This window comes from Panthera pardus, unplaced genomic scaffold, assembly GCF_024362965.1.
Source record: "Panthera pardus isolate Hobbes unplaced genomic scaffold, ASM2436296v1 HiC_scaffold_3, whole genome shotgun sequence".
In the NCBI taxonomy this organism is placed as follows: Eukaryota; Metazoa; Chordata; class Mammalia; order Carnivora; family Felidae; genus Panthera; species Panthera pardus.
Genome location: NW_026526876.1, coordinates 2563894 through 2591541, shown reverse-complemented (window position 1 = coordinate 2591541; position 27648 = coordinate 2563894). Strand labels below are relative to the sequence as shown.

General features: G+C 40.8%; 1 protein-coding gene across 4 annotated transcripts in view; it reads left to right on the top strand.

Moving 5' to 3' along the window:
* Positions 1-27648, top strand: part of ULK2 (unc-51 like autophagy activating kinase 2) — an 84387-nt gene that overhangs the window by 40034 nt on the left and 16705 nt on the right. For 2 of the 4 annotated variants that reach the window (XM_053893315.1, XM_053893312.1), the window contains exons 14-20: positions 8706-8766; positions 15557-15694; positions 18959-19104; positions 21034-21114; positions 22964-23250; positions 24624-24811; positions 25217-25320. In XM_053893315.1, coding sequence (XP_053749290.1) covers positions 8706-8766; positions 15557-15694; positions 18959-19104; positions 21034-21114; positions 22964-23250; positions 24624-24811; positions 25217-25320 — 1005 coding nt within the window. The remainder of the gene's footprint in view (positions 1-8705; positions 8767-15556; positions 15695-18958; positions 19105-21033; positions 21115-22963; positions 23251-24623; positions 24812-25216; positions 25321-27648) is intronic. The other 2 variants (XM_053893314.1, XM_053893313.1) reach the window with 2 other exon arrangements.

The following is a 27648-nucleotide window of genomic DNA, read 5'->3' as shown; positions in this document are numbered from 1 at the left end:
CTCTGTCTCTTTCTGTTTCAAAAATAAATAAACATTAAAAAACATTTTTTTTAAATGGTGGTGTGCTTTCAATTTCAAATTTTAGTTGTTTATTACCGAGATAGAGGAAAGCAATTTATTTTTTTTAATATTAACCTTGTATCCTGCAGCTTTGCTTTAATCACTTATTAGTTTGGGAGAGTGTGTGTGTGTTGTCAATTCTTTGAGTTTGTTTTTTTTTACATAAATAATCATGTCACCTGCAAGCAATAGTTTTATGTCTACCTTACCCAGCTGTATACATTTCATTTCCTTTTCTTGACTTATTGCATTAACAGGGACTTCCAGTGCAGTGTTGAAGGAGTGGTAAAAAAGGACATCTTTCACAGATTATATGAAACTGTAATAACCACAGTCCACAAAAAATCAGTGGGCGGAAAAAGAAAGAAAAAGGATGTCCTTATCTTCTTACCTGATCTTAGTGGGAAAGCTTGGAATTTCTCACCATGTAGTATGATGTTAGCAGTAGCTTTTTGTAGATTTTTTTTTATCAAGTTGAAACAGTTCTCCTCCATTCCTAGTTTACCAAGAGTTTTTATCATGAATGGTTATTGGATTTTGTCAAATGCTTTTTCTGTGATTTTCCTTTTTAGTCTATTAATGTGATTACATTAATTTTAGAATGTTGAGCCAGCCTTGCATACCTGGGATAAATTCCATTTGGTTATGGTGTATATTTCTTTTTATACATTGTTGGATTCAATTTGCTAATGTTTTGTTGGAGATTTTTCTGGGTACTGATGGCCTTATAGAATGAATTAGGAAATACTGTCTCTGCTTCTATCCTCTGAAAGGAGATTGAAGATAAAGATTTGGTATAATTTCTTCCTTAAATATTTGGTAAGAGTTCACCAGAGAACTCATGTGGGCCTGATGCTTTCTGGTTTGGAAGGTTATTAATTACTGACTCAATTTCTTTAATAGAAATAGGCCTTTATTCAAATTGCGTGTTTCTTCTGAGTGAGTTTTGGCAGATCGTGTCTTTCACAGAATTGGTCCATTTCGTCTAGGCTGTCAAGTTTGTGGACATAGAGTTGTGCATAGTATCCCTTTATTATCCTTTTAATTTCAGTGGGATCTCTAGTGGTGTCCCTTCTTTCATTAGTGATATTAGTCATTTGTATCCTCTCTCTGTTTCTTAGTTATCCTAGAAGCTTATTGATTGTTGTGTTTTCAAATTCATTTAGTTCAAAATATTTTTAAATTTCTCTCGAGATTTCTTCTTTGACCAATTTGTTTTTAGAAGTGTGTTTTTAATCCCCCTGTTTTTTGGGATTTTCCAATTATCTTTCTGTTACTGATTGTTAGTTTATTTCTCTTATGGTCTGAGAATAGACATTGCCTGATTTCTGTTTTTTTAAATTTGTTAAGGTATGTTTTATGGCCCAGAATGTAGTCTATCTTGCTGAATGTTCCATGTGAGTTTAAAAACAATATGTACTCTGCTGTTGTCGGATGAAGTTGTCTGTAGATGCCAATTATATCTAGGTGATTGACGGCGTTATTGAGTTCAACTATGTCCTTATTGATTTTCTGCCTGCTGGAGCTGTCCTTTAAAAAACATTTTTTTTAAGTTTATTTGTTTATTTTGAGAGAGAGCATGAGCAAGGAAAGAGCAGAGAAAGAGAGAGAATCTCAAGCAGGCTCTGACGCTGTCAGTGCAGAGCCTGATGCAGGACTCAAACTCACGAAACTATGAGATCATGACCTGAGCTGGAATCAAGAGTCTGATGCTTGGGGCGCCTGGGTGGCTCAGTCAGTTAAGCGTCCAGCTTCGGCTCAGGTCATGATCTCACGGTTTGTGGGCTCGAGCCCTGCGTCAGGCTCTGTGCTGACAGCTCAGAGCCTGGAGCCTGCTTCGGATTCTGAGTCTCCCTCTCTCTCTGCCCCTCCCCTACTCATGCCCTGTCTGTCTGTCTGTCTCTCTCTCAAAAATAAACATTAAAAAAAAAAAAAAGGTCAGGTGCTTAACCAGCTGAGCCACCCAGGTGCCCCTGGATCTGTCCATTTTTGAGGGAGGGGTGTTGAAGTCTCCCAACTATGATAGTGGTTTCACCTATTTCTCCTTGTAAGTTTTTGCCTTACATAGTTTGATGCTCTGTTGTTATGGGCATGCGTACCTGTTGAGTAAGAATTATTATGTCTTCTTGGAGGATCTATGTTTATGTAAACATAAATGTATCACTGTGTAATGCCCTCTTTTATTCCTGATAACTTTGAAGTCTGCTGTGTTGGAGATTAAAGCTATTCCTGCTTTCTTTTGATTAGCGTTAGCATGGTCTATTTTTGTCTACCCATCTACTTTTTTAATCTATGTGTGTTTATATTTAAAGTGAGTTTCTTGTAGACAACATATAATGGGGTTGTGTATTTTAATCCAGTCTGAAATCTGTCTTTTAATAGGTGTATTTAGCCCATTGACATTAAAAGGGTTATTGATATAGATTAATATCTAACATATTTGTTAACTGTTTTCTATTCATCATCCTTGTTCTTTGTTCTATTTTTGTCTTCCACTCTTTCTGCCTTTCATGGGTTTAATTTTTTTTTTTTTAATGTTTATTTATTTTTGAGAGAGACAGAGACAGAATGTGAGTGGGCTAGGGGCAGAGAGAGAGGGAGACACAGAAGCAGAAGCAGGCTCCAGGCTCTGAGCTGTCAGCACAGAGCCCGACGCGGGGCTCGAACTCACGAGCTGTGAGATCATGACCTGAGCTGAAGTCGGACGCTCAACCGACTGAGCCACCCAGGCGCCCCTGCCTTTTGTGGGTTTAATTGAGCATTTATTACTCTATTTTTCTTTCCTTAGCATATCAATTATACTTTTTACTTTTTTTTAGTGGTTGTCCTAGAGTTTGCAATATACGTTTGTAACTAATCCAGGCCCACTTTCAAATAAACTGTATCACTTCATGGGTAATGTGAAGTACCTTATAATAATAAAATCCTCATTCCTTCCTGCCATCCCTTGTATCATTGCTGTCATTCATTCCAGTTAAATATAAGCATATGTAAGCATATACATATATACATAAGACATAAACATTTAGCATACATAACTGAATATGCTGATGCTATTATTTTGTCAGCAAATCCCCTCAATTTTTATTTGGGAAAGTCTTTATTTTTCTTTCACTTTTTTAAAAAGTTTATTTATTTATTTTGAGAGAGAAAGAGAGCAAGCGTGAACTAGGGAGGAGCAAAGAGAGAGGAGATAGAGAATCCCAAGCAGGCTCCATGCTGACAGCATGGAGCCTGACTTGGGGCTTGATCCCACGAACCATGAGATCATGACCTGAGTCAGAATCAAGAGTGAGCCACCCAGGAACCCCTTTCCTTCACTTTTGAAGAATAATTTTGCAGGGTACAGAATTCTAAGTTGGTGGTTTACTTCTCTCAACACTTTAAGTCACTTGACTCTCTTCTTGCATGATTACTGAGAAGTCAATGTGATTCTTTTTATTTTTATTTGTTTTTTATTTTTTTAAATTTACATCCAAATTAGTTAGCATATAGTGCAACAATGATTTCAGGAGTAGATTCCTTAGTGTCCCTTACCCATTGAACCCATCCTCCCACCCATGATCCCTCCAGTAACCCTCAATTTGTTCTCCATATTTATGAGTTTCTTCTGTTTTGTCCCCCTCCATGTTTTTATATTATTTTTCTTTCCCTTCCCTTATGTTCACCTGTTCTGTGTCTTAAAGTCCTCATATGAGTGAAGTCCTATGATTTTTGTCTTTGTCTGACCAATTTCACCTAGCATAATACCCTCCGGTTCCATCCACGTAGTTGCAAATGGCAAGATTTCATCCTTTTTGATTGCTGAATAATACTCCATTGTGTGTGTGTGTGTGTGTGTGTGTGTGTGTGTGTGCGCGCGCGCGTGTGTGTGTATATGTATATGTGTGTGTGTACTCCATTGTGTGTGTGTATATGTGTGTGTATATGTATATGTATATGTGTATACACACACACACCACAGCTTCTTTATCCTTTCATCCATCGATGGACATTTGGGCTCTTTCCATACTTTGCCTATTGTCAATAGTGCTGCTAGAAACATGGGGGTGCATGTGTCCCTTCGAAACAGCACACCTGTATCCCGTGGATAAATGCCTAGTAGTGCAATTGCTGGGATGTAGGGTAGTTCTATTTTTAGTTTTTTGAGGAACCTCCAGACTGTCTTCCAGAGTGGCTGCACCAGCTTGCATTCCCATCAATGTGATTCTTATCTTTGTTTGTAAGTATGGCTTTTTCTTTGGCTTCTTGCAGAATTCTTTTTTCTTTACTTTTGATTTTCTGTAATTTGAAAATGATATGCCTAGGTGTAGTTGTTTTGGGCATTTATCCTGCTTGGAGTTCTTTGAGCTTCCTGAATCTGACATTCATTTAGGGAAATTCTGAATCATTATCGTTTGAGATATTTCTCTCTGTTTCTTTTGTTCTTTCTTCTCTTTCTGGTAATCCCATTACACATGTTACACCTGTTGTAGTTGTCCCACAGACTTTGGATATTCTGTTGATTTTTTTAAAAGTCTTTGTTCTATTCTGTTTGTTTTTCAGTTTTTGAGGATTCTGTCCATATGTTGTTCTTTCCTCAGCTGTGTCCAGTGCACTAATAAGCCTATCACAGGCAATCTTCATTTCCATTACAGTGCTTTTTAATCTCTAGTGTTTCTTTTTGGTTCTTTGTTAGTATGTCCATCTTTTTTTTATGTTGCTTATGTGTTTTCGCATGCTGTCTACCTTTTCCATTAGGGCCTTTAGCATATTAATCATAGTTTTAAATTTCCAGTCTGATAGTTCTTTTCTTTTTAAAGATATTTTAAAATGTTTTTTATTTAGTTTGAGAGAGAGAGAGAGAGAGATAAAGAGGGTGGAGGGGCAGAGAGAGAGAATCCCAATCAGGCTTCATGCTGTCAGCGCAGAGCCCGATGTGGGGCTCGATGCCACCAACGGTGAGATCATGACCTGAGCGGAAATCAAGAGTCAGACACTTAATCAACTGAGTCACCCAGGTGCCCCTCCAGCCTGATACTTCTAACATCCCTGCCAAGTCTGGTTCTGATGCTTGCTCTGTCTCTTCAAACTGTGTTTTGTTTGGTTTGGGTTTTTTTGCCTTTTGGTTGGTATGCCTTGTGACTTTTTCTTGATAGTCCTACATGATGTACTGGGTAAAAGGAACTGCTGTAAGTAGGCCTTTCAGTAAGTAGGAGGGGAAGTAAGTAGTAGGCCTGTATGTAGAGGTGTTCTGTAGCCCTGTGATTAGGTCTCAGTCTTTCAGTGAGCCTAGGTCTCTGCTCTGTGGGCATAAGTGTTTCCCAGTTTCTTTTTCTTCCTGCCTTAGGTGGGACCGGATGGCCGTAGGGGCCTGGAGTTGGGCATTTCCCTGCCCCCAGGTCCGCTAGGCTCTGCTTAAGTGGTTTCCCCTGAGGGCAGGCCTTGTTCCGAACAGAATGCTCAGACCTATTTAAAAATGGTCTCTCTTCCATTATCTCAGCAGAAGCAGGAGGGGATTTTTCTCTGGTATTTGCTGTGAGCTTCTGACTTCCTGGAGGTAAATCTGGCAATATTGTGAGCCTCCCTATGACTAGATCCTCCTGGAGTTTTTAACTCTTGAGAGTTGTCCACAGTGATCCTCTAGCAAATTATCAGTCATGGTTCATGTTTTGCCACCCCAGCTCTATTTCCTCAAGAATTCTGCTGGTGAATCTTCTCTCAGATAAGCCACAAGTCCCTGTGTTTGCCTGTCTGTCTCTCTAATCCTAGGGCATCGGTTTGCCCTTTGTCCTTCTCTCTCTTTTGGATCCAAGAAGAATTTTTTTTTAATGTTTATTTATTTTTGAGAGAGAGAGACAGAGACAGAGACAGAGTGAGAGTGGGGGAGGGGCAGAGAGAGAGGGAGACACAGAATCCAAAGCAGGCTCCAGGCTCTGAGCTGTCAGCCCAGAGCCCAAGGGTGGGGGGGTGGCTCGAACATATAAACGGTGAGATCATGACCTGAGCTGAAGTTGGACGCTTAACTGATTGAACCACCCCACCCAGGCGCCCACCAAGAAGAATTGTTGATTGTTCAGTCTGTTCAACTTTTTACTTGTTGGGTTGGAATGGCAACTTCCAGGCTTCTTACATGTGAGACTGGGAAGCGGAAGTCCTCATATAAGATTTTTAAAACATCTATGTGATTTAAATAAATAAATAAATAAATAAATAAATAAATAACATGTATACGATTTAAAAGTAATAACACAAGACAAATACCTGAGTACAGTCCTCTGATTTTCCTATCTCTTGTTAGATTTTACATTTTTTTGTCTTATTGCTCTAATTTTATGGAAATTTCCTTGATGTTTTCTTTCACTGAGTTTTTCATTTATGTTCTCATGTTTTAATTTTCAGAAGCTTCCCTCCTCCCTTTGAGAATTGTTCTTATTTCAGGGTGCAATATTTTGTTTTATCCGAGGACATTAATTATGTATACATCTTTTAACCTTTCCCTGGAAAATATTTCTTTTTTTTTTTTATCTCCCCCAGGTTGTTTGGGAATCTGTTTTTCAGATTGGATTTCCCTCCTTGGATGTTTGGTGGTTGTTGTGTACTCATAATTAAGAGTGGAAAATTAGAACATTGTTTGAAAGCTTTGTAAGTGGTGGGTCTTAGGGACACGATATGGCTGAGTCCTTGACTTGCCTTGGAATGCTTCCCTTTTGGAGGGCCATTCACATCTCCCAGAGAAGACTCCCTGATACAATATGGGGGAACCTCTGCTGGCTAAGGATTCTGTCTTCTTGGGTCTCCTAAATCAAATGAGGCTTATATCAACTTTATAGCTTCTAAGTTTTTGTGGCTGTTGACTTTTCTTTTTGCCCTTGTGAGTTTAGGCTCTTCTCTTTTCTCTCCCTCCCCAATGTGGTATCAAGATAACGATATAATTACTAAAATCTTTTTATGGGAGGTGCCTGGCTGGCTCCATGGGTAGAGATTGTGACTCTTAATCTCAGGGTCAAGAGTTCAAGCCCCACATGGGGCATGAAGACTACTTAACAAAAGAAAACAGAACAAAACAAAAACTCTTTCTGTGGGTCTTTTTGTCCTTAGGATAATCTCATTAGGGATGTCCAATCAAATTACTGAGCTTTAAAGTCACTTGAAAGAATTCCCTTCTGGTGACAATACAGATATGTTGATATATGGTTATGAATGGCAAAACATTATCGTGGTTTGCTTTTGATTTCTAGGGATATTTTTTCTTTTGATTTTATTTTGTTTCATAATTATGTATGGTTCCAAACTCAAAGCTACAAAATGAAGTGCACTTAGTGAAAAGTAGCTTCTATCTCTACCCCATCTGCCCTGTTCCCTCCCACGTGGGCAGCTATTTTCTTTAAAATAGATACCTTGCTTCCTCACTTCTCTTTATTCTCTTACCGTGATTTATTTTCCTTTATATTTCTTATCATGCCTGACACTATTACCTTCTTTCACTGATAGAATGTAAGCTCAAGAGAGCAGGGACTTGAGATGTGCTAAAGTAAATACATTTCTCAAATCTTATTTAGGGCCATTCAAAGGGATATTTGTGTTGATTTTTCCCCCCTTTTGAGTATAGATTAGCTGTGTACTTTTTAAAAAATTGTATTATTTGCTGTGTCATATCAACACATTAATTATGCCTTTACAGCCATTTATTTATTTATTTATTTATTTATTTATTTATTTATTTAAAGTTTATTTCTTTTGAGAGAGGAAGAATGTGTGAGTGGTGGAGGGGTAGAGAGAGGAGGAGAGAGAGAGAATCTCCTCACTGTCAGTGCAGAGCCTGACTCAGGGCTTGAACTCACAAACCATGAGATCATGACCTGAGCTGAAATCAAGAGTCGGATGCTTAACCAGCTGAGCCACCCAGGCGCCCCACATTTACGGCCATTTAAAATCACACAGGCAATGTGATAGAGTGGACATACCAGTGACAAGGAGTGAGGGGCCCCTGCGTCTGAGCCCAGCTCTGTTCCCACATACAGATGATGTAGGAGTAGGTGACGACGGCCTGTGGCATGTGCTGCCGTGTCTGAGAGGCCCCAGCTTCCACGTCTCGCTCAACAACCATTCAGGACACAGGAGTGTTTGTTATGCAGGAGGATGGGGGTGCTCCAACTCTGGTGTGAACTAGACTTTGTTTGCAGTCCGTTGTGCTAGAAGGTGACATGTGTGTTCTGAAAATTACCACAGTCTGAAAAAATTGCTCAGTAAAAACCGCCGAGTTTATGGGCAAATTGGAATTGGAGGCATAATACTCCAGACATTGGTGAGTGACATGTTAAAAAGAACACGATCGAAACGTTAGCACAGTTTTCCCGTGCGTGTTAGATGGTGGACAAATACATAACACTGAAATAAATATGACACTTTACCTCGTAAAGACCGGATTGTTTCTAGAAACGGGCGTTGAAGCGCCGCGGGCTGTGAATTCAGCTGGGTGCAGCGTCTTCGGTGTTTCTCCTCGAGGTTTTTACCTGCTTTTACTCATGGAGGAAGCTGCAACATAAGCAAGTGATCATTTTGTGTCGTGCTCAGATTTTTCCTAATGATCATGTTGGAACAAGTTACGTCTCGTGAGCAGATGGTAGAGCAGAACTGACTGTATTTTCCTCTCTCTCCCTTAGATGACATGCCAATGGGAGCTGCTGGCAAGCGTGCTTCAAACGAGTTCTTGGTGTGTGCAGGGTATGTTTACGTATATTAAATGAAAAGATTGCTCTCGTTTTGAGTTTTGTGAGGAAAGTTAGGGGACTTTGACTGTGTTCCTGATTCTTAAAATTTAGTTTCACAATGTGTCGTTTTTGGTAAACAAAGTTTAAATTGTGGCAAAACACGTGAAATCTGTCATCTTGGCCGTATTTAAGCTTACAGTGTAGTAGCGTTAAGTACATTCACGATGTGGTGCAACCACTCTCCGGAACTTTTGCGTCTTGCAAAAGTCAAACCCAGTACTCATCATGTAATAGCCTTCCCCATTTCTCCCATCCCTAGGCACTGGTAACTACCATTCTGCTCTCTGTTTCTATGGATGTGACTATTTTATAGACCTCAAAAAAGTAGGATATACAACACGTGTCTTTTTGTGACTGGCTTCATTCAGTCATCATAATATCCTCAAGGTTCATCCATGTTAAAGCATGTGTCAGAATTTCCTTTTTAAGGCTGAATCATATTCCATTCTACACACATACCGTATTTTCTTTATCCATTCTTCTCTCAACGGACAATTGTATTTCTTCTACCCCTTGGCTATTGTGAATACTTCTGCTATAAATGTGAATGTGCAGATACCTGTTTGAGACCCTGCTTTCAGTTATGTTGGATATATACGCAACAGTGGGGTTGCTGGATTCATATCATATTAGAAGTGTTTGTGGAGCTGCCGTACTATTTTCCTCCGCGGTTGTACCATTTTACATTCCTACCAACAGTGTACAAGGGTTCTGGTTTCTCTACATCTTCAGTAGCACTTGTTACTTCTTTTTTTGGGTGTGAGGTAATAGCTCATTGTGGTTTTGATTTGCAATTCTGTTAATGATTAGTGGTTTTGAGTGTCTTTTCATATACTTGTTGGCCATTTGTATGTCATTGGTTGTTGAGTTGTAGGAGTTCTTTATATATTTTGGATATTAACCCTTTATCAGATATATGATTTACAGATATTTTCTCCCATTCCAAAGATTGTTTTTCCAGTCCTTTGAGCATAGAAGTTTTAGAATTTTATGTAGTCTCATTTGTCTATTTTGTGTGTGTGTGTGTGTGTGTGTGTGTGTGTGTGTGTGTGTGTTTGGTGTCATATTCAAGAAATCATTGCCTAATCCAATGTCATGAAGCTTTTCTCCTATGTTTTCTTCTAGGAGTTATTGTATTGTATTTTAGAGACCAAGCAGGAGAGAAGGGTAGGGCGGGGGGCGGGGGGGCAGAGAGAGACTCTTAAGCAGGCTCCATGCTCAGTGTGGATCCCAACATGGGGCTCGATCCCACAACCCTGGGATTGTGACCTTCGCCGAAATTAAGAGTCAGGTGCTCAACTGACTGAGCCACCCAGGTGCCCCACTGAATGTATTAGTTCTAAAGGTTTTTTGTGTGTGAAATCTTTAGGATGTTCTACATTGAAGATCATGTTTCCATGAACAAAAATAATTTTACTTTTTCCATTCAAATTTGAATGCCTTATATTTCTTTTTTTGTGCCTAATTGCTCTGGCTAAGAGTTGAATAGAAATGATGAGAGCAGGCATCCTTGTCTTGTTCCTGATCATAGAGAAAAGGCTTTCAGTCTTTAACCATTGAGTATGATGTTAATTGTGGGCTTTTTATATATGGTATTTATTATGTTGAGGTAATTTTTTTCAATTCCTAGTTTGTAATGCTTTTTTAAAAATTGTTTTTGTTTAGAGAGAGAGAGCACACGAGCTGGGCAGAGGAGCAGAGGGACGGAGAGAGAGAGAATCTTAAGCAGGCTCCACGTTTAGCATGGAGCCCAGTGAGGGGCTCAATCTTAGGACCCTGGGATCATGACCTGAGCTGGAAGAGTCAGATACTCGACCAGCTGAGCCCCCCAGGCACCCCTGTTGAATGCATTTTGTCATGAAAGGATGTTGGGATTTTGTCAAATGCTTTTTCTGCATAAATTGAGATAGTCCTGTGGTTTCTGTCCTTTCTATTGATGTAGGTGTGTTATAAATCACATTTGGTCATGATTTATGATCCTTTTAATGTGTTGTTGAATTTGGTTTGCTAATATTTTGTTAAGGATTTTTGCATCAAATTTCATAGGGGAAGTTGTGCTGTAGTTTTTTTGTTTTTGTTTTTGTAGTATCTGCGTGTGGTTTGGTATTAGGATAATGCTGAACTCATGGAATGAGTTTGGGAGTATTTCCTCCTCTTCAATATTTTGGAAGAGTTTGAGATGTTGATGTTCTTTCTTTCTTTCTTTCTTTCTTTCTTTCTTTCTTTCTTTCTTTCATTTATTTAATTTTTGAGAGAGAGACTGAATGAAAGTGTGGGAGGGGCAGAGAGAAGGAGACACAGAATCGGAAGCAGGCTCCAGGCTCTGACCTGTCAGCACAGAGCCCCATGGGGGGCTCGAACTCACAAACCATGAGATCATGACCTGAGCTGAAGTCCAACGTTTAACCAACTGAGCCACCCGTGCACCCCTGATGTTCTTTAAATGTTGGGTAGAATTCACCAGTGAAAGTCTTAGGCTTTTTTTGGTGTTGGAAGGTTTTTGATTACTGATCAAGTCTCCTTAGTTATGGGTCTGTTCAGATTTTCTCGTTCTTTATCATCCAGTCTTGGTAGCCTGTGTGTGTGTAGAAATTTATACATTTCTTCAGGTTATCCAGCTTGTTGACAAGTATTTTGCAATTTCTTAAGATTTGTTTTGTGACCTAATGTGTGGTCTATCCTGGAGAGCGTTTCGTGTATCCCTGAGAAGAACGGATGTTCTTCTGTTGGTGGGAGGAGTGCTTGGTGTATGTCAACAAGATCCAGTTGGTCTAGAGTGTCGTTCAAGCCCTGGTTCTTTATTGATCTTTTATCTGGTTGTTCTATCCATTATTGAAAGTGGGGGTACAGCTATTATTATGGAATTATCTATTTCTCCCTTCAATTCTGTCAGTATTTGCTTGATCTATTTGGGAGAGCTGATGTTTGGTGCATAAATATTTATGATTGTTATATTTTTCTGGTTAAGTGACTCTTTAATCATTATACATTATGTCCTTTTTTGTATCTTGTAACAGTGTTTGACTGAAAGTCTTTTTTGTCTGATATTATAGCTGTGCCTGCTCTCTTCTGGTTACCATTTGCATGGGATATTCTTTCACTTTCAGCCTAATAGGGGAAGATAGATTACTGTCATTTTGTTACTTTTATGTATGTCTTGAGGCTTTTTGGTCCCTCATTTCCTCTCTTGCTACCTTTCTTTGTGTTTTGTTCTTGTTGTAGTGACATGCTTCAGTTCACATTTCCTATCGTGTGTATTCTATAGATATATTCTTTGTGATTACTATTGGGACTACATGAAATATCCTAACAGTTACAACAATCTCATTTAACTGATAACTTCAGTTGCCTGCAAAAACTCTACTCCTGGGGCGCCTGGGTGACTCAGTTCGTTAAGTGTCCAACTTCAGCTCAGGTCATGATCCCACAGTCTGTGAGTTTGAGCCCCGCATCAGGCTCTGTGCTGACAGCTCGGAGCCTGGAGCCTGCTTCGGATTCTGTGTCTCCCTCTCTCTCTGCCCCTCCCCTGCTCTCTCTCTCTCTCTCTCTCTCTCTCTTTCTCTCTCTCACACTCTCTCTCTCTCTCAAAAATAAATAAACATTAAAAAAATATTTTAAAAAACCCTCCTAATGGAGAGTATGGGAGTACACTACCCCCCATTTATGTTATTGATGTCACAAATGGCATCTTTATATGTTCCTTTTTCTTGTAAATTTTTTTAATGTTTTTGAGAGAGAGAGAGAGAGCACGAGTAGGGGAGGGGCAGAGAGGAAGACAGAATATGAAGCAGATTCCAGGCTCTGAGCTGTCAGCGCAGAGCCGGATGTGGGGCTCAAACCCACAATCTGTGAGATCATGAGCTGAGCCAAAGTCAGACATTTAGTCAACTGAGCCACTCAGGCACCCCATGTGTTTCTAATAATATCATAGATTTATGGGCTTTGGGGTACTTTTGTCTCTTACATTGTATAGAAGAATTGGGGCATGCTGATCTTAAAGGAGAGGGGAAAATAGTGATAGCAGGACTACATAATGGCTCTGAAAGCTTCTCTTCTGTCATCGGTCTGTTTCCCTCTGGTGTGAGAACAGCATGTCCTAACTGGGAGCTGTTCTTTCAACCTACCTCCCAGGATTTGTGGCAGGAGTGCCCACACCAGGGAATATAGAAATGGGTCCAGAGAGAGGTAGTGAGTATTTTGGAAACAAAAAACAAAAAAAAAACACTCTACCATAAGATATTAAGTGCAGGTGAAAACAGAAATTACTAAAAATACATTGAAATTATGCTGTATGCAAAAATAAAATGGTTTGATGCAGGTATAAGACATATTGTTTGTGAAGTCGTTAAAACTTTGCACCTCCGTATCCCAAACTGTCATCTCATATGCCAGTCTATGCAATGTTGGTAGTAGTAGGTCTCATTCTTCCTCGGAGCCTCACTTTTGTTGAAAGTAGTTTGAAATATTTAACCTAAGTCTTTCCGGGAAAATTTCTGACCCCTAGATAAAAATGACTCATTTCCGTAAAATAGAAGTGTATTGTATTTTGGGCAGCCTGCTTAGTCTTTCTAGTATTCCATGCAGGTCAAACGTGACTTTGCACATAGAGAGTCCTCTGAACTGCTTTACTTAGTGGGAGTGGGGAGGCTGTGCTGGAGACTCAGGGCATGCATAGACCTTCCCTCTCCTCATCCTGGGCTTAGGGAGTCAAGTAATGGTTAAATATTGATATTAATATAAAGCTAGACAGAAATTTGGCTTCAGTGGTCTTAGCTAGCTGGTGCTCTGGGGATTTCTCCTGGGAAGACTTTGTAGACTGAGCAGGTCTGCTTGAAGGTTCTGTCCAGAGACTGTCGGAGACCACATTTCCAGAACACCTGTCATGGCTGCTTATCTCCTCATATGCTGGGAGAGGATTGCTTAGGATTCCCTGAGAGAGGTGCTTTGAATTATGTATGAAGTTGCTCAATTTATATCATAGGGCACTCTTACTCAGCTTCTAATTTCCCTTTGGTGAAAAGATATTAGAACTTGACGATGTATATGTTAAAAGAAATTCCCAGATGTACTTGCTTCACTAAGTCTTTACTAACTCATTGAATTGAGACAGTAGGAAGACGACATTTGTTCATTCACATTCTGATCTGATGGCCGTGCTGGCTGTTGTCTTACTGAGGAACTTAGGCTCTCAGGCCTGTGCGAGCTCTGGGTTGCAGGCACCACAGTTGGTTAATGAAGTCTTGTAAACCTGTTTAGTTTCCGCTAGTAGAAGTTTTTGGTTTTGTTTTGTTTCATTTTCAGGTTGTAGGTAAACTTCACAATCAGATATATAGATATTAAAAACACACATTATTGTATTTAAAAGATACTTGACATTATGCTTGACACTAATGTATGTGTCAACTGTACTTCAAGATGGATGGATGGATGGATGGATAAATGAATACACGACAATGAGAATTACCTAAATGGAAAAATAGAGTGAGCTTATAGACAAAAAGCTAGAAACAACAGTCCTGACTGTAGCGTGGTTCACACTAAAGGTTTAGTTTTCTTGCAAGATGAGAAGTCAAAATAAATAGCTGTTGTCTTCGTTTCTTTGGCTCAAGGAAGTTGTCTCCAATTCTTTTGGCCTGTTGTTCATAGTTCAAAGGTAGTTGCTGAAGCTCCGGCAAGCATACCCACAGTCCAGGCAGGAGGAAGGAGGAAGAGTGGATCGAAGACTTCCACTTACATCTCATTGACCAGGAAAGATATATGACTACTCATGGCTGCAAAGGAGTCTGGGATGTGTCATAATTTCACTGAGCAAATTGCCATCTTCCATAAAATTTGAGTTCTGCTAGTCAGAAAGAGTGGGTGAATGGATATTGGAGAAAGCAACTAACATCTCTATTAGAGATGAGATTTTATTTAAATATGAAATGCTCTAATATTTCAAAAGCTCTAAAGTGACACTTTAGATGAATATCATATTGTTTGTTAGATAAGTATACAGTCTCTTGATATCTGTAATATTGTAATTTGAGAAAAAGTATTAGATTCATGTGGCTTTTTTGGACTTATAGGAGGACAGAAAAATGAAATAAATCACCTTTTAAGGCCCGGCATTGTCCCTGATGTGTCAAGACAGGTTGCAAATTGAATTGAAAGTCATCCAAGGACATCCTGTTTCTGAATTTATGAAAATCAAGGGGAGAGGCTGTTACAGAAACCCAGTACTAACACCTCACCATGTGGGCCTCAGATCAATAATGTGCTTTGAGAGTTGTACAGTGTTATTTGCAATCTTTTTAAAAGTCAGAAGTTCTTTGGGAATGCTTACTGCATTCATAACTTTTGTAAACATTCCTGTCATCTTTGCTCATGAACTTCCTGTTCTTTTACCCAGCATATTTTCCTAGAAATATTTTTTTTCTCTCACATAATAAAGAATAGCAGAATGTGAGCAGATGAAACTGAGTTTTGCCAACCTACGGACATTTCCTATTGTCGTAGAGGAATGTTTTTCCAGTTTTTGTTAGAATTCTTCGTCCTCAATAAGCATCTGAATGTCTGGAGAGTCTTTTAAATGACTAATGTGATTTTCTGTGCCTTATTTTTTGAGATGATCATTTTTTATTCACATAGAAGCGATCGTTTGGCCCCTTCTAGAATCTTCTCTAAATATCACCAATGTGTCAAATGAAAGAAAAACAGGCTTACTTGGATCTCTTGCCTTTTTCAATAAATTACGGTTGCAGGCAGTGCCAGCCTACCGTGTCCCCTCACAGTGAGACAGCACCAATTCCGGTCCCTACTCAGATAAGGAATTATCAGCGCATAGAGCAGAATCTTACATCTACTGCCAGCTCTGGCACAAATCTGCACGGTTCTCCAAGGTAAGCTAGCGTTCTCTTTTCTTCCTTTTCTTTTAAAAAATGTGTTGTTATTATTCAAAGATCTGTTACTTTCCGGGGCGCCTGGCGGGCTCAACTGGTGGAGCATGCGACTCTTGATCTGGGGGTTGTAAGTTCAAGCCTCACGCTGGGTGTGAAGATTACTTAAAATTAAAATCTTTAAAAAAAAAAAAATTGTATCCTTAGAAATAGGAAAGAGACTGCATCCATAAATTGGTACAAAATGTTTTTGAAAATAATCAAAATCAAAAAGACCTCTTGGATGTTATAAAATATAACTGAAATAGATAAAAATAAATGTTGGAAGACAAAGTTGAGGCCGTATCTGAAATAGGTGAATCAAATAAAGAAGGTGGAAACTAAGAATAAAATATATTCTTCAGGGGTGCCTGGGTGGCTCAGTTGCTTAAATGTCTCTTTCTCTCTCTCTTTTTTTTTAATGTTTGTTTATTTTTGAGAGAGGGCAAGCGTGAGCCTGGCGGGGCAGAGAGAGAGAGACAGAGGATCTGAAGTGGGCTCTGTGCTGACAGTGGTGAGCCTGATGCAGGGCTCGGACTCAGGAGCCACCAGATCATGACCTGAGCCAAAGTCGGATGCTCAACCAGCTGAGCTACCCAGGCACCCCAGGTGTCTGTCTCCTGATCTCAGTTCAGATCTTGATCTCAGGGTCATGAGTTCAAGCCCCACACTGGGCTGCACACTGGGCTCCACACTGGGCATGGAGCTTACTTAAAAACAAAAAAAAAGAAAAAATCTTCAAGTGTTAATTAATGTAGGCATTCCAGAAAGAACAAGTAAAATGGTGAAGAAGAAAATTCCAGGAAATAATCAAGAGAAAGTTTTCCAGGATTGGAGAACACAAGATTTTAGGTTAAAAGGGCCCACCTAGTGTAGAGCTCAGTGAATGGAAGAAGATTCATAGGATGTAAACTGAGAAAACTTCTACAAAGAGCATTTTGGCAGTATCTGTGAAGATTATTAACGGATGTATCTTTTGAACCCAGCACTCTAACTTCTGGCAATTCATTCTATGGATATACAGTCCTTGCCTGTGTATGAAATTACATATACACAGGTCGTTAATTGTTACAATAGCAAAGGATGAGAAGTAAGCCAAGTTCCCACCAGTAAGTGACTGCTGTAAGGTCCACCTGTGACAACAGAGCACCTTCCATAAAAAGAGGAAGGAAGCTCTCTGTGCACTAAGGTAGAAACATTTCCAAGGTATTTTATAAAATGAAAAAAGCAAAGTGATAACAAGATTAGCAGTGGTTTTCAAAGTGTGGTTCATGTGTGGCTTCCTTCCAGAAGGTCCATGAGGTCAAACCTGTTTTCATAATGATACTGGGACATCGTTTGCTTTCTCTCACTGTGTGGACATGCACTGATAGTGCAAAAGCAAGGACGTGCAAATTGCTGGTGCCTTAAAATGCATCACGGTGGTGGCACCCAACCACACTGTGAGTTTTTGTATATTTTACCAGCAGCACTGTGGTACCAAGGAATGTCTTTAATGAAGCCTCCAAAGTTACTATTTCTCTTTGGCAATCGCCACCTCGAGTGGCATGTGGGCATAAAGCACTGATGCAGCAGATTGGAGGAGTTCTCTTAAGGAGAAGCTCTCGCGTGATTCAGTTGCAAGCTGAACCATAGCCCCTTTTTCACGGAGCGCCGTGTTTTCGTGAAAGAGCAACTGACAGACTCCAGCTGTGGGCGTCTGGCGGCTCGTGAGCCAAGTCTGCCACCACCTGGAAAATAAGTATCGTGAAATGTGAGCTCTTGAGCAAAAAGTAGAGTTTTTGAAAACTCTTGATTCACTGCTGTGATCTTGACAGCTTCTGCTATGCCTTGACAGCCACTTCTGTTAAGGTTTGTGGTGATATTTTGGTACGAATGTGACTTTTTGATGCCCTGTGATGTGGTCGACATTTGGAATATCAACCAACATTTTTCAAGTGACCGAATGTTTAAAAACCGTGCATAGATAAAATATCCAGTCCAGGGGCTCCTGGGTGGCTTAGTTGGTTGAGCGTCCAACTTCGGCTCAGGTCGTGATCTCGTGGTTCGTGAGTTCGAGCTCCGTGTCGGGCTCAAAAAAACAAGGTCCAGTCCAAGTACAAGGGACTTTGCAAACGATTAGAGTCTAATGTAATGGAGTACAAGATTTCATTGAAGTAGTTTCAGATTCTACATTGCAGCTAATCTTTTTAAATGTCCATTTGCTGAGTTTTGGTATAGTATCAAAGATGAGCATCACAATTATTTGAAAAGGCTACCAAAATATTCCTCCTTTTTTTGAGGAGGAAGGCTGTATAAGGCTGTATTTTCTTCATGTACATCCCCTCATATGTTCTGTGTTACATTAAAGATTGAATGCAAAAACAAGTATGAGAATCCAACTGTCTTCTATTGAGCCAGACATAAGAGATCTGAAAAAATGTAAAACAATGCCATGCTTCTCATGAATGTATTTTATTTGGAAGATATAATTAATTTTCATAACCTTATGTTACATGTCATAAGTTTGTTACTTTTAATGAATTACTAGTTACAAAATTTTTTCAGTTTTAACTTCTCATACAGTAAATATCAATAGGTATAAGTTGCATGAACAAAAACTCTGGGATATTCAGTAATTTTTAGGAGTATAAAGGGAACCTCAAACCAAAAAAATTGAAAATAGTTAAATCAAGATGGAAGTAAGATTTTATTTTCAGTCTGTTTGCTTGTGTGTAAATTAAGGAATTCTGGAAGGATATGTTAGAAACTGGAAATAATGGTAACCTTTGGAGTAGGATTGAGGAAATGTTGAGGATCAGGCAGACAGGGTACAGGATGGGAGGGAGACTTCGCGCCATGTAATTTTATACATTTTACATTTGTTCCATGTGACCACACCATATATTTTAAAAAATTCTGGGTAGCTCGGTTGGTTAAGCGTCTGACTCTTGGTTCCAGCTCAGGTCATGATCTCACAGTTTCATGAGTCCGAGCCCCACGTCGGGCTCTGTGCTGACGGCGTGGAACCTACTTGAGACTCTCTCTCTGCCCCTCCCCCACTTGCTCTGTCTCCGTCTCTCTCAAAAAAAACAAACTTTTAAAAAAGAAAATTCTATTCCATGGCAGATTGTCAGGAAGTTTTAGGGAAAAAAAAAAAAAAACAAAAAAAAACAAAAAAAAAAAAACAAGACAGAAATAGAGTCCTAGAACCTGCCAGAGAGGGCACAATTTTGTTTTTCTTTTCAGATCTGCAGCGGTACGAAGGTCTAACACCAGCCCTATGGGCTTCCTCCGGCTGGGATCCTGCTCCCCGGCACCAGCAGACACAGTGCAGACAGTTGGACGGAGACTCTCCACTGGGTCTTCCAGACCTTATTCACCTTCCCCTTTGGGTAAGGAGAGCAAAGCTGTTGTTTTCAACTTTTTTTATTCGCTGTGACAAATCTGACGGGACGCTCTTTACGCCAGTCGTGACGGTGGCTCGCGACGACAGTGACTCTCAGCTGATGGGGAGCCATATCCTTCCCCCAGCTGCACCCTACACCTGGCCCCCGCCTGAGCATCTCTGTGTAAATTTGTTAGGACCGCTACTGGAAATGTAATAATAAATGAATCTCAAGGGTAAAAAGTCTCTCCATTGGGTTTGGGCTGTAAACACACAACATCGGAAACCCTAGAGGAAAGTACATGAAACGCCTGCCCACTTAGCCCTCCGATTTACAGGATTAGAAGACAATAGTGTACCTTGCGTGCCGGCTCGTGTTCTCCAGAGGCCTCCCGGCTCTGGGAGGAAGATGGTAGCGGCTTCGTTACGGATCTCTCCACCTCTCGTGGAAACCGTACGCAGGGCAAGGGGAATGCTAGAACGAGCAGGGACGCAGCAGCAGCAACAAACCAAAAAACGAACCTTAAACCACGGTTTCGGGGGAATCGAGAGAGAAAGTGCTCCGACTTCAGAATATAAGCAAGAGGGGCCAAAGCCGCTGAGATGGCAGAGTGCGCGAGAGACCTCACCGGTGTGGTGGGGAGGGGAGGGGCAGGGGATGCCCAGAGGGCCCGGCAGCAGGTCTTAAGGCCTCATGGTGCAGATCCCAAACTTGCCCCCGCCCCCGCCCCCGCCCCGCAAGGTGTACGAATGCATTTATATCTTTTTTACTTCTAAAAGAAGAGGGCCCCACCCTCAGGCAAAGCTGCTGGAGTGAGAGTGAGGGCACGTGAGGAAATTTCAGGAGGAGGCGGAGTGAGAAGGATGGAAGTGGTGCCCAGGAGCCCTGATTCCAAAAAACACAAAACCATAATGATAATGTTTTTAAAAATTTATTTCTCCACCTCACCTGCAATGGTTTTGAAGCTGTTTCTTAGCTGAAAAATCTTCCCCGGACAAAATCCTGGCCCTCCTTCACCCCCTCGGCAGCGCTTGGGGGCCCTTCAGGGTCTCCAGAGACGAGGTCCAAGCCTTATGCTTGCACTCAAGGAAAAGGCCCTTCCTCGGGAACTAAGTGTCGCCTGCCCACCTAGCTACCGGGTCAGTGCCTTTTTGTTTTTATAGACCCATGTCTCCTGTCTGCTTGAACTCCCTGGGCCTTCTCAGCGCTTCCTCCTGTTAGTTTGGGTTCTCAGAGGTGGATGCAGAGAAGGTAGCTGCAGGGACGTGCCAGAGTGACTCGGGAGATACCTGTGATGGAACGGGGGTCGGGGGCAGCAGGAATCTGGGGGAGCCCCTTCAGATCACCTTGCAGATCTGACTCCTGGGAGGGGGAGAGGAAGCTAGGAGGCGTGGGCGGGGGCGTCTTGACTAGGGTGAGCTCTCGGAACCTTTTAGCCAGGCCCAAGGGGCGTCCCCAGACACTGCATTGTCCAGGTTCCCTGACCTGCTGGAATGGCCTGAATTAGTGCCTCGCCCACATGCGGTCCTTGTCTGGGAGCAGCCCTGGGGAACTGGCCTTGTCAGGAGCCTCAGGGATGGGGTGGGTGCAGAGGGACAGCAGCTGGGCTGTGAGTCAGCTGCGCCCCCTGCGGCTCCACCCGCCTCAAACACTGCAAGCTCTTGGTACTTCTCTGTCTTAAGTGACCTACCTGTTACAGGCTTTAATTTGTTTACGTGGCTTCCTTCCCTGGCGATCTTGTTTCAAGGCAGAGTATATGGTAGCGTGCCCAGCACCCAGCACATGGGTCGCTCAGTAAGTGTCAGCAGAAATAAATCTCTGCCTAATCAAATTTTGTGAACTATGATGTACTGTGCAATTTGTGCATGTGTTACCTGTTTCCGTCCTTCGTTGGTTTTGAATCCTTTCTCCTTTTCCCCATTTGCCCGTTCATAGTTGGTACCATTCCTGAGCAATTTAGTCAGTGCTGCTGTGGGCATCCTCAGGGTCACGAATCCAGGAGTAGAAACTCATCAGGTAGGAAATATGTTTGCTGTACTAATAATTTTAATCCTGTTGTAAGTGGATTTGTGTTATGTTTCTCTAGTCTTATCAAAAGAATAGAACGGGCGTGAAATATTTTATCTGTTATCCTACTGTTTAGAATCTTGGTCTAATATGTTTTAGCGTTATCATCCAATCCACAAAGTATTTCTCTTTGGGTAGATGATTCTTTTATGAAAGTAAGTCTTAGAAACTAAGTAACTGAGCTAAATTTTGGTCATTGTCACAAAGATCATGAAAGTCAATCTAGAAAATGAAATTTCATTGTTTTGATTACTACTATTCTTGATAAGAGCTACCTGAGATAAACAGGAAATAGAGATGTTTATTTGCTTTATTATATAATATGTATATGCCCGAAAAGATGTGTGTAAATCACACTTTTGTAAGTCAAGTTTTATTGTATGTGCATTTGAAGAGTTGGCCAATTAAAGGAATCCTGTGTTACTTAGAATCTCACTCTTTTCTTAGTTTTTCATATTTTGTGTTTCCCTAAAAATAAGTCTTAGGTAACTTTCTCCAAATCATAACATTTTGCTGTTAATTTTATTTACTTGCGTGTATATATGTGTACATACGTACACGTGGGTACGTATACGTGCATATACACACACACATACACACGGCAGTGCCCAGTTCTGAAAGATAAAATCCCAGATTTAGGAAGAGAGTAAGCTAGGAGTGGGCAGCAGCAGCAAAAGCTCTAATTTCTTTTTGCGAAGATGATGGTTATGGGTCACCAAGGAGATTTATAGATCCTTAGCATTATTGGCGGTAGTGTGGCTTTGCAAGAAGCGCCAAAGAATTTGTAACTGAAGCTCCAGGCTTACGTAGCAGACCTTAAATTGGCCACAACAAGGTTTGGGTGGGGAATTCTCTTGCTGCTGCCAACTGTTTACCATATCAAAACCCTATTTCGGGGCACCTGGCCGGCTCAGGGGCTTGAGCATCTGACTCTTGATTTCAGCTCAGGTCATGATCTCATGGTTCGTGGGATCAAGCCCCACATCAGGCCCTATTCTGACAGCCTGGAGCCTGCTTGACATTCTCTCTCTTCTCTCTCCCTGCCCCTCCCCTGCTCATGCTCATATGTGTGTGCTCGCTCTCTCAAAGAAAACCCCAAAAAGATCCTATTGATATGGTGTGCTCTTGATAAGGTGTGCCCTTAAGAGGCAAGAATCTGTGGACAAGTGTTTTCTTTGTAGAGAATATGGACTCTTTAGGTTATAAGTGAATTTCACTAATGAAACTGATAAAAAATGAATTATCCATAAAAAAATGAATTAGCTTGTTATTTTTAGACAAGTAAAATAAAATCCTAGAAAACTGTATTATCTAATTTTATATATAGATTTCCCCATATCTAAAGGGTTATTCTGGGTTGCTTTGAAAAGTTTCTTTTAGCTGCTACGTGAGAAAAGAGAATAATTACATTGGTATCCCCAAAGTATATATTCATATAAAGAGTAGAAATCATTTTGTTCAATATAGGTTTTTGTAGTTTTCATTAACTTTAACAATTTATGATATAGTTCTCTTTTGTGCTAATCAGACTATACATTCATCTGAGTTATTTGCTGGCTGCTGATAAAAACAGCTAACATACCCATCATCAACTTCTGTCTCCTGAGAATCCCAATGACTGTGGGCTTGTTACTGTTTTGTAAAAGATGCTTGAAAATAGTCTCTTGCCAAATAAACAGTTTTTTAAATAGCTCCTGAAAAATGTGACATTTGTTAGAATTCTCACTTTAAGAATTGTCTTCTTAACCGTTAAGTTTTGCCCCACGCTTTGGGTGAACATTGGCTGCGTTCTTGGCAGGTTCTCCAGTGCCACAGGCCCAGTCACCACAGTCTCTCCTGTTGGGTGCTAGATTGCAGAGCGCCCCTACCCTCACTGACATCTACCAGAACAAGCAGAAACTCAGAAAGCAGCACTCGGACCCTGTGTGCCCATCCCACGCTGGGGTTGGGTACAGCTACTCACCTCAGCCCAGTCGGCCTGGTGGCCTTGGAACCTCTCCCACCAAGCACATGGGGTCCTCTCCTCGGAGTTCAGACTGGCTCTTTAAAACTCCTTTACCAACAATCATTGGCTCTCCTACTAAGGTATGTTTGTTAAACTCTTTTGTCAGTGTTAGGACTTTGTTAAATTAGCGTTTGTTAAATGGAGCATCGAGTGCCGGATGTTGAGCCAAGGTTCAACAGTAGACCACAAGAGAAATTGAAATAGAGAATTCCATTCCTCTGTCTTGGCAGACGTACCTGGCATGCCTCGAGAGGCCACACGGGGACGTCAAGGCAGGTGCAGACGGAGAGAGACAGGACCTGGGGCACATGCCTTTATTAGGGTTCATGGATCGAGTTCTTTGGGGTTCCTGGGCTAAATTGGTCAATTCAAACCAAAAGAATGAGATTCTGGTAAGCTCCACAGGAGTCTTATCTATGGGACATATAAGGGGAAAGCCTGGGGGAGACTTTTGACGACCAGGGCTGTCGGAGGAGTCCTATCCAGAACTTACATTTCCTTGTGACTGTGCAAACCGCTGTCTAGGCCACAAGCTTACATGAGGGGCTCAAGGTCATTTAAGGTCCTGCAGGCCATATGGCCACACAAATTGAATGCAGAGGCAGCAATACTGTGGAGTAGCCCAGTTGAACTCTTGACAGTAGGTCATGAGCTAGTGTATAGTATAGTTAAGTACAGTAGTCCTTACCCCCAGGGGATATGTTCCAAGACCCTCAGTGGACAGCTGAAACCACAGATAGTACTAAACCCTATATACACTATTTTTTTCTTATGTACACATACTTACGATAAAGTTAAATTTATAAATTAGGCACAATAAGAGATTAATAATAGCTAATAACAAAAGAGAACAGTTACATATGCTGCAATAAGAGTTATATGAATGTGATCTCTCTCTCTCTCTCTCTCTCTCTCTCTCTCTCTCTCTCTCTCTCAGAATACCATACTGTGGTCACTACAGTGAGATGTGATGATGTGAGATGATAAAATGCCTGTGTGTTGAGATGAAGTGAGGTCAGTGATATAGTGCTATGATGCAGTGTTAGGCTACTGCTGACCTTCTGATGATACCTCAACAGGAGGATCATCTATTCCAGACCAAGGTTGACCGCGGAAAACGAAACCACAGATAGGGAGACTCCTGTACACCAGGGAAAAGCTTCGTGGTGAAAACAACTGCAATTTAATGAACACTTGCTGGGTGCCAGGCACAGTCTTAGTTTAGGCACAGTCTAAAGCCACTTTACTTCCCGAATGCTTTATACACATGATCCTACTTAATCCCAGAGAAAGGAAATTGAGGCTACAGGGTATGAACCAACTGTCCAGGAGTGGAAGAGCCAGTGTGTGAACCTGGGTCTGACTTGTGCTTCTGAGCGCCGCACCGCGCAGCCTGACAACCCTGAATGCTGCCCGCATGGTAGTAACTCGCTTCCACATGTTTCTTCCTCAGACCACAGCTCCTTTCAAAATACCTAAAACACAAGCGTCTTCCAACCTGCTAGCCTTGGTTACTCGTCATGGGCCTTCTGAAGGGCAGTCTAAAGATGGGAGTGACCCACGGGAATGCTCTCATTGTCTCTTAGTACAAGGAAGTGAGAGGCAGAAGTCTGAGCAGCAGAACAAGGCAGTGTTTGGCAGGTAAAAGACAGCATTTCCTTCCAGCCTTTGATATGAAAACTGTAATGGTACATATATTTCTGGTATAAAGACAACCAGACCAAATTGGGTTAGTAGCTGGTTTATGCCACACGGTTGATAATATGAACTGTGTACCCTTAGAATCTCTGAAAACCTACAGGTGCTTCCTGCAACTGTGAATACAGAGCTCTCACTGAATTTCCTGAATGTTCTATCTCTGCTTTTTGTTTATTTCAGTTATTGAAGTTCATCTCTGCCTTGAATTGTTTGGTATCTATTTTTTGTCTCCTTCTTCTCTGACTTCCCATTAACCCTTTTGTGGCTTGGCTTAAATCCCCCTCATTATTTAAATGTCTGGATTTTTAAAGGATACTTTTCCGTTATTAACACCATTCTTCTTTTTAGGTCTGTCAGTACTGGGAAATTATCAGATCAACAAGTAAAGATGCCTTTAGGTGGACATCAAGGCAGCACGGACAGCTTAAATACAGAACGACCAATGGATATAGGTAAGACAAATGTGGTTTCTTTTTAGGCAGGTAATTTGTGAGTGCATGCGTTGGTTTCCTGTAATTGCTGCCACAGATTACCACAAGCGTGTAGCTTAAAACAACATAAATGTGTTATCGTACATTTCTGGAGGTCAGAGGTCTGCAGTGGGTCTTACTGGGCTAAAATCAGTGTGTTGACAAGGCTGCATTTCTTCCGGAGGCTCTAGGGGAGAATGCATGTCCTTGCCTTTTCCAGCATCTAGAGACTGCCCTCAGTCCTTGCTTGGATCCCTTCCCATTGGGGACCAGTCTAGACTCTGACCTTCTGCCTCCCTATTCTACCTTTAATGGATGCTTGTGATTACATTGGACCCACTGGATAATCCAGGATAATCCCTTTATTCTAAGGCCAGCCGATTAGCAATTTCGGTTCTGTCTGCAACTTTAATTACCCTTTGCCATTTAACGTAGCCTACTTATGGTTTCCAGGCATTAGGACTTGGCCATCTTTGGCTGTGTGGGAGGCCAAGAGAAAGTAATGATTTCACCTGTCTGCTTCTGTTGACTCTTCATGAACCTACTGACCCAGATTTCTTCACCCACTCCTGTCATTTCATCTTCTTTCTCAGCACAACAAGATAGGGGCTCGTTAGGTATCTTGATGATCAACAGCTAGGAGTTAGAAGGAATTCTGGCCCAAGATTGGGTTATGTTGGTAGGATAATACTGGCCAAAGTGAGCTTAAATACACATATGCTCTTGAGCATTTCTTCTACTGTGAGTAGATCCTATAAAAAACGTAGGTCACTGAGATCCCCTGGCCTTTTCATAGTTGTTTCAGGGACTGTTGTGTCCACAGACTCACCTCTAGATTACTTGGACTGCTTGTCAAAAAAATAAAAACAAAGGGCAGGTTGCAGACCATAACCCAGACTTTTTAATTACATTTTCTGGGAATGGATTCTAGGATTCTGTATTTTTAATGAGCTCCCCACGTGATTATTATATACACTTAAATTTGAGAATCACTGTTGTAATCTCTTTGTTCTGGTTTTCTCTAGAATTTTTTTATTGACTCTCCCATTAGGAGAAGGAAATATTTCCAAAGAAGGAAATATCTGGATCATCAGATATCTGATTGAACATGGTTTCTAATCCAAAGAGAATGCTCCACTCTTTTCTTGCTTGCATGGTTTCTGAAGAGAAGTCCGATGTAATTCTTACCTTGTTCCTCTATAGGTGAGGTGTTTTTTCTTTGGCTTCTTTCAAGATTTTTTGCTTTGTCTTGATTCTCTGTAGTTTGAATATGATAGGTCTAGGTGTCATTTTTTTGGTACTCATCTTGGTGTTCTCTGAGCTCCCTGGGATCTGTGGTTTGGTCTGTCATTACTGCTTCATATATTTCTTCTATTCCTTTCCCTTTTTCTTCCCCTCTGATATTCCCATCATGTGTATGTTATACTTTTGTGGTTGTCCTACAGTTCTTGAATATTCTGTTTTTGTTTTTGTGTTCATTCTTCTTTGTATTTGCTTTCCAATTTTGGAAGTTCATATTGACGTACCTTTAAGCTAACCGATTCTCTCCTCAGCCATGTCCATCTACTGATGAGCTCATCAAATGCATTATTCATTTCTGTTTTGATGATTTTGATGTATAATGTGTCCTTTTGATTCTTTTGTAGAGTTTCCATAAACTCTCTGCTTATATTATCCATCTATTCTTACATGTTGTTTGCTTTTTCCATTAGAGTCCTTAGCATATTAATCACAGTTATTTTAAACTTCTAATCTGATCATTCCAATCTGCTATTTGTGAGTCTGGTTCTGATGGTTACCCTGTCTCATCAAACTAGTTTTAGCTTTTAGCTTCTCTTTTAATTTTTGTGTGTGTGAAAGCCTGACATGATATATTGGATGAAAGGAATTGAGTTAAATAGTATGAGGTTTTTCATTTTTCTGGCTAGGAGTTAGGCTATGCTTAGTGTTTCCTGTACCTGTAGGTGTCAGGCTAAACTTTTCTCTGCTGTTTTTGAGTTTCCCTAGATACCCTTCCTTAAATAACATCCGACCCTTGGCTAACTGTATATTTTCTCCTAAGAGTTTTATATCTTAGCTCTTACATTTAGATCTGTGATCTGCTTTGACCTATTTCTTGTCAAATAGGTCTTGTCAAATAGGATGATGTGATGTAGGAGTCCAACTTCATTCTTTGGTGTGTGGATATTCAGTGGTTCCTGCACTATTTATTGAAAACATTATTCTCTCTTCCATTGAATTGTTTTGCCAGCCTTGTAAAAAAATCTATTGACTATAAATGCATTTATTTCTGGACTCTTTATTATATCA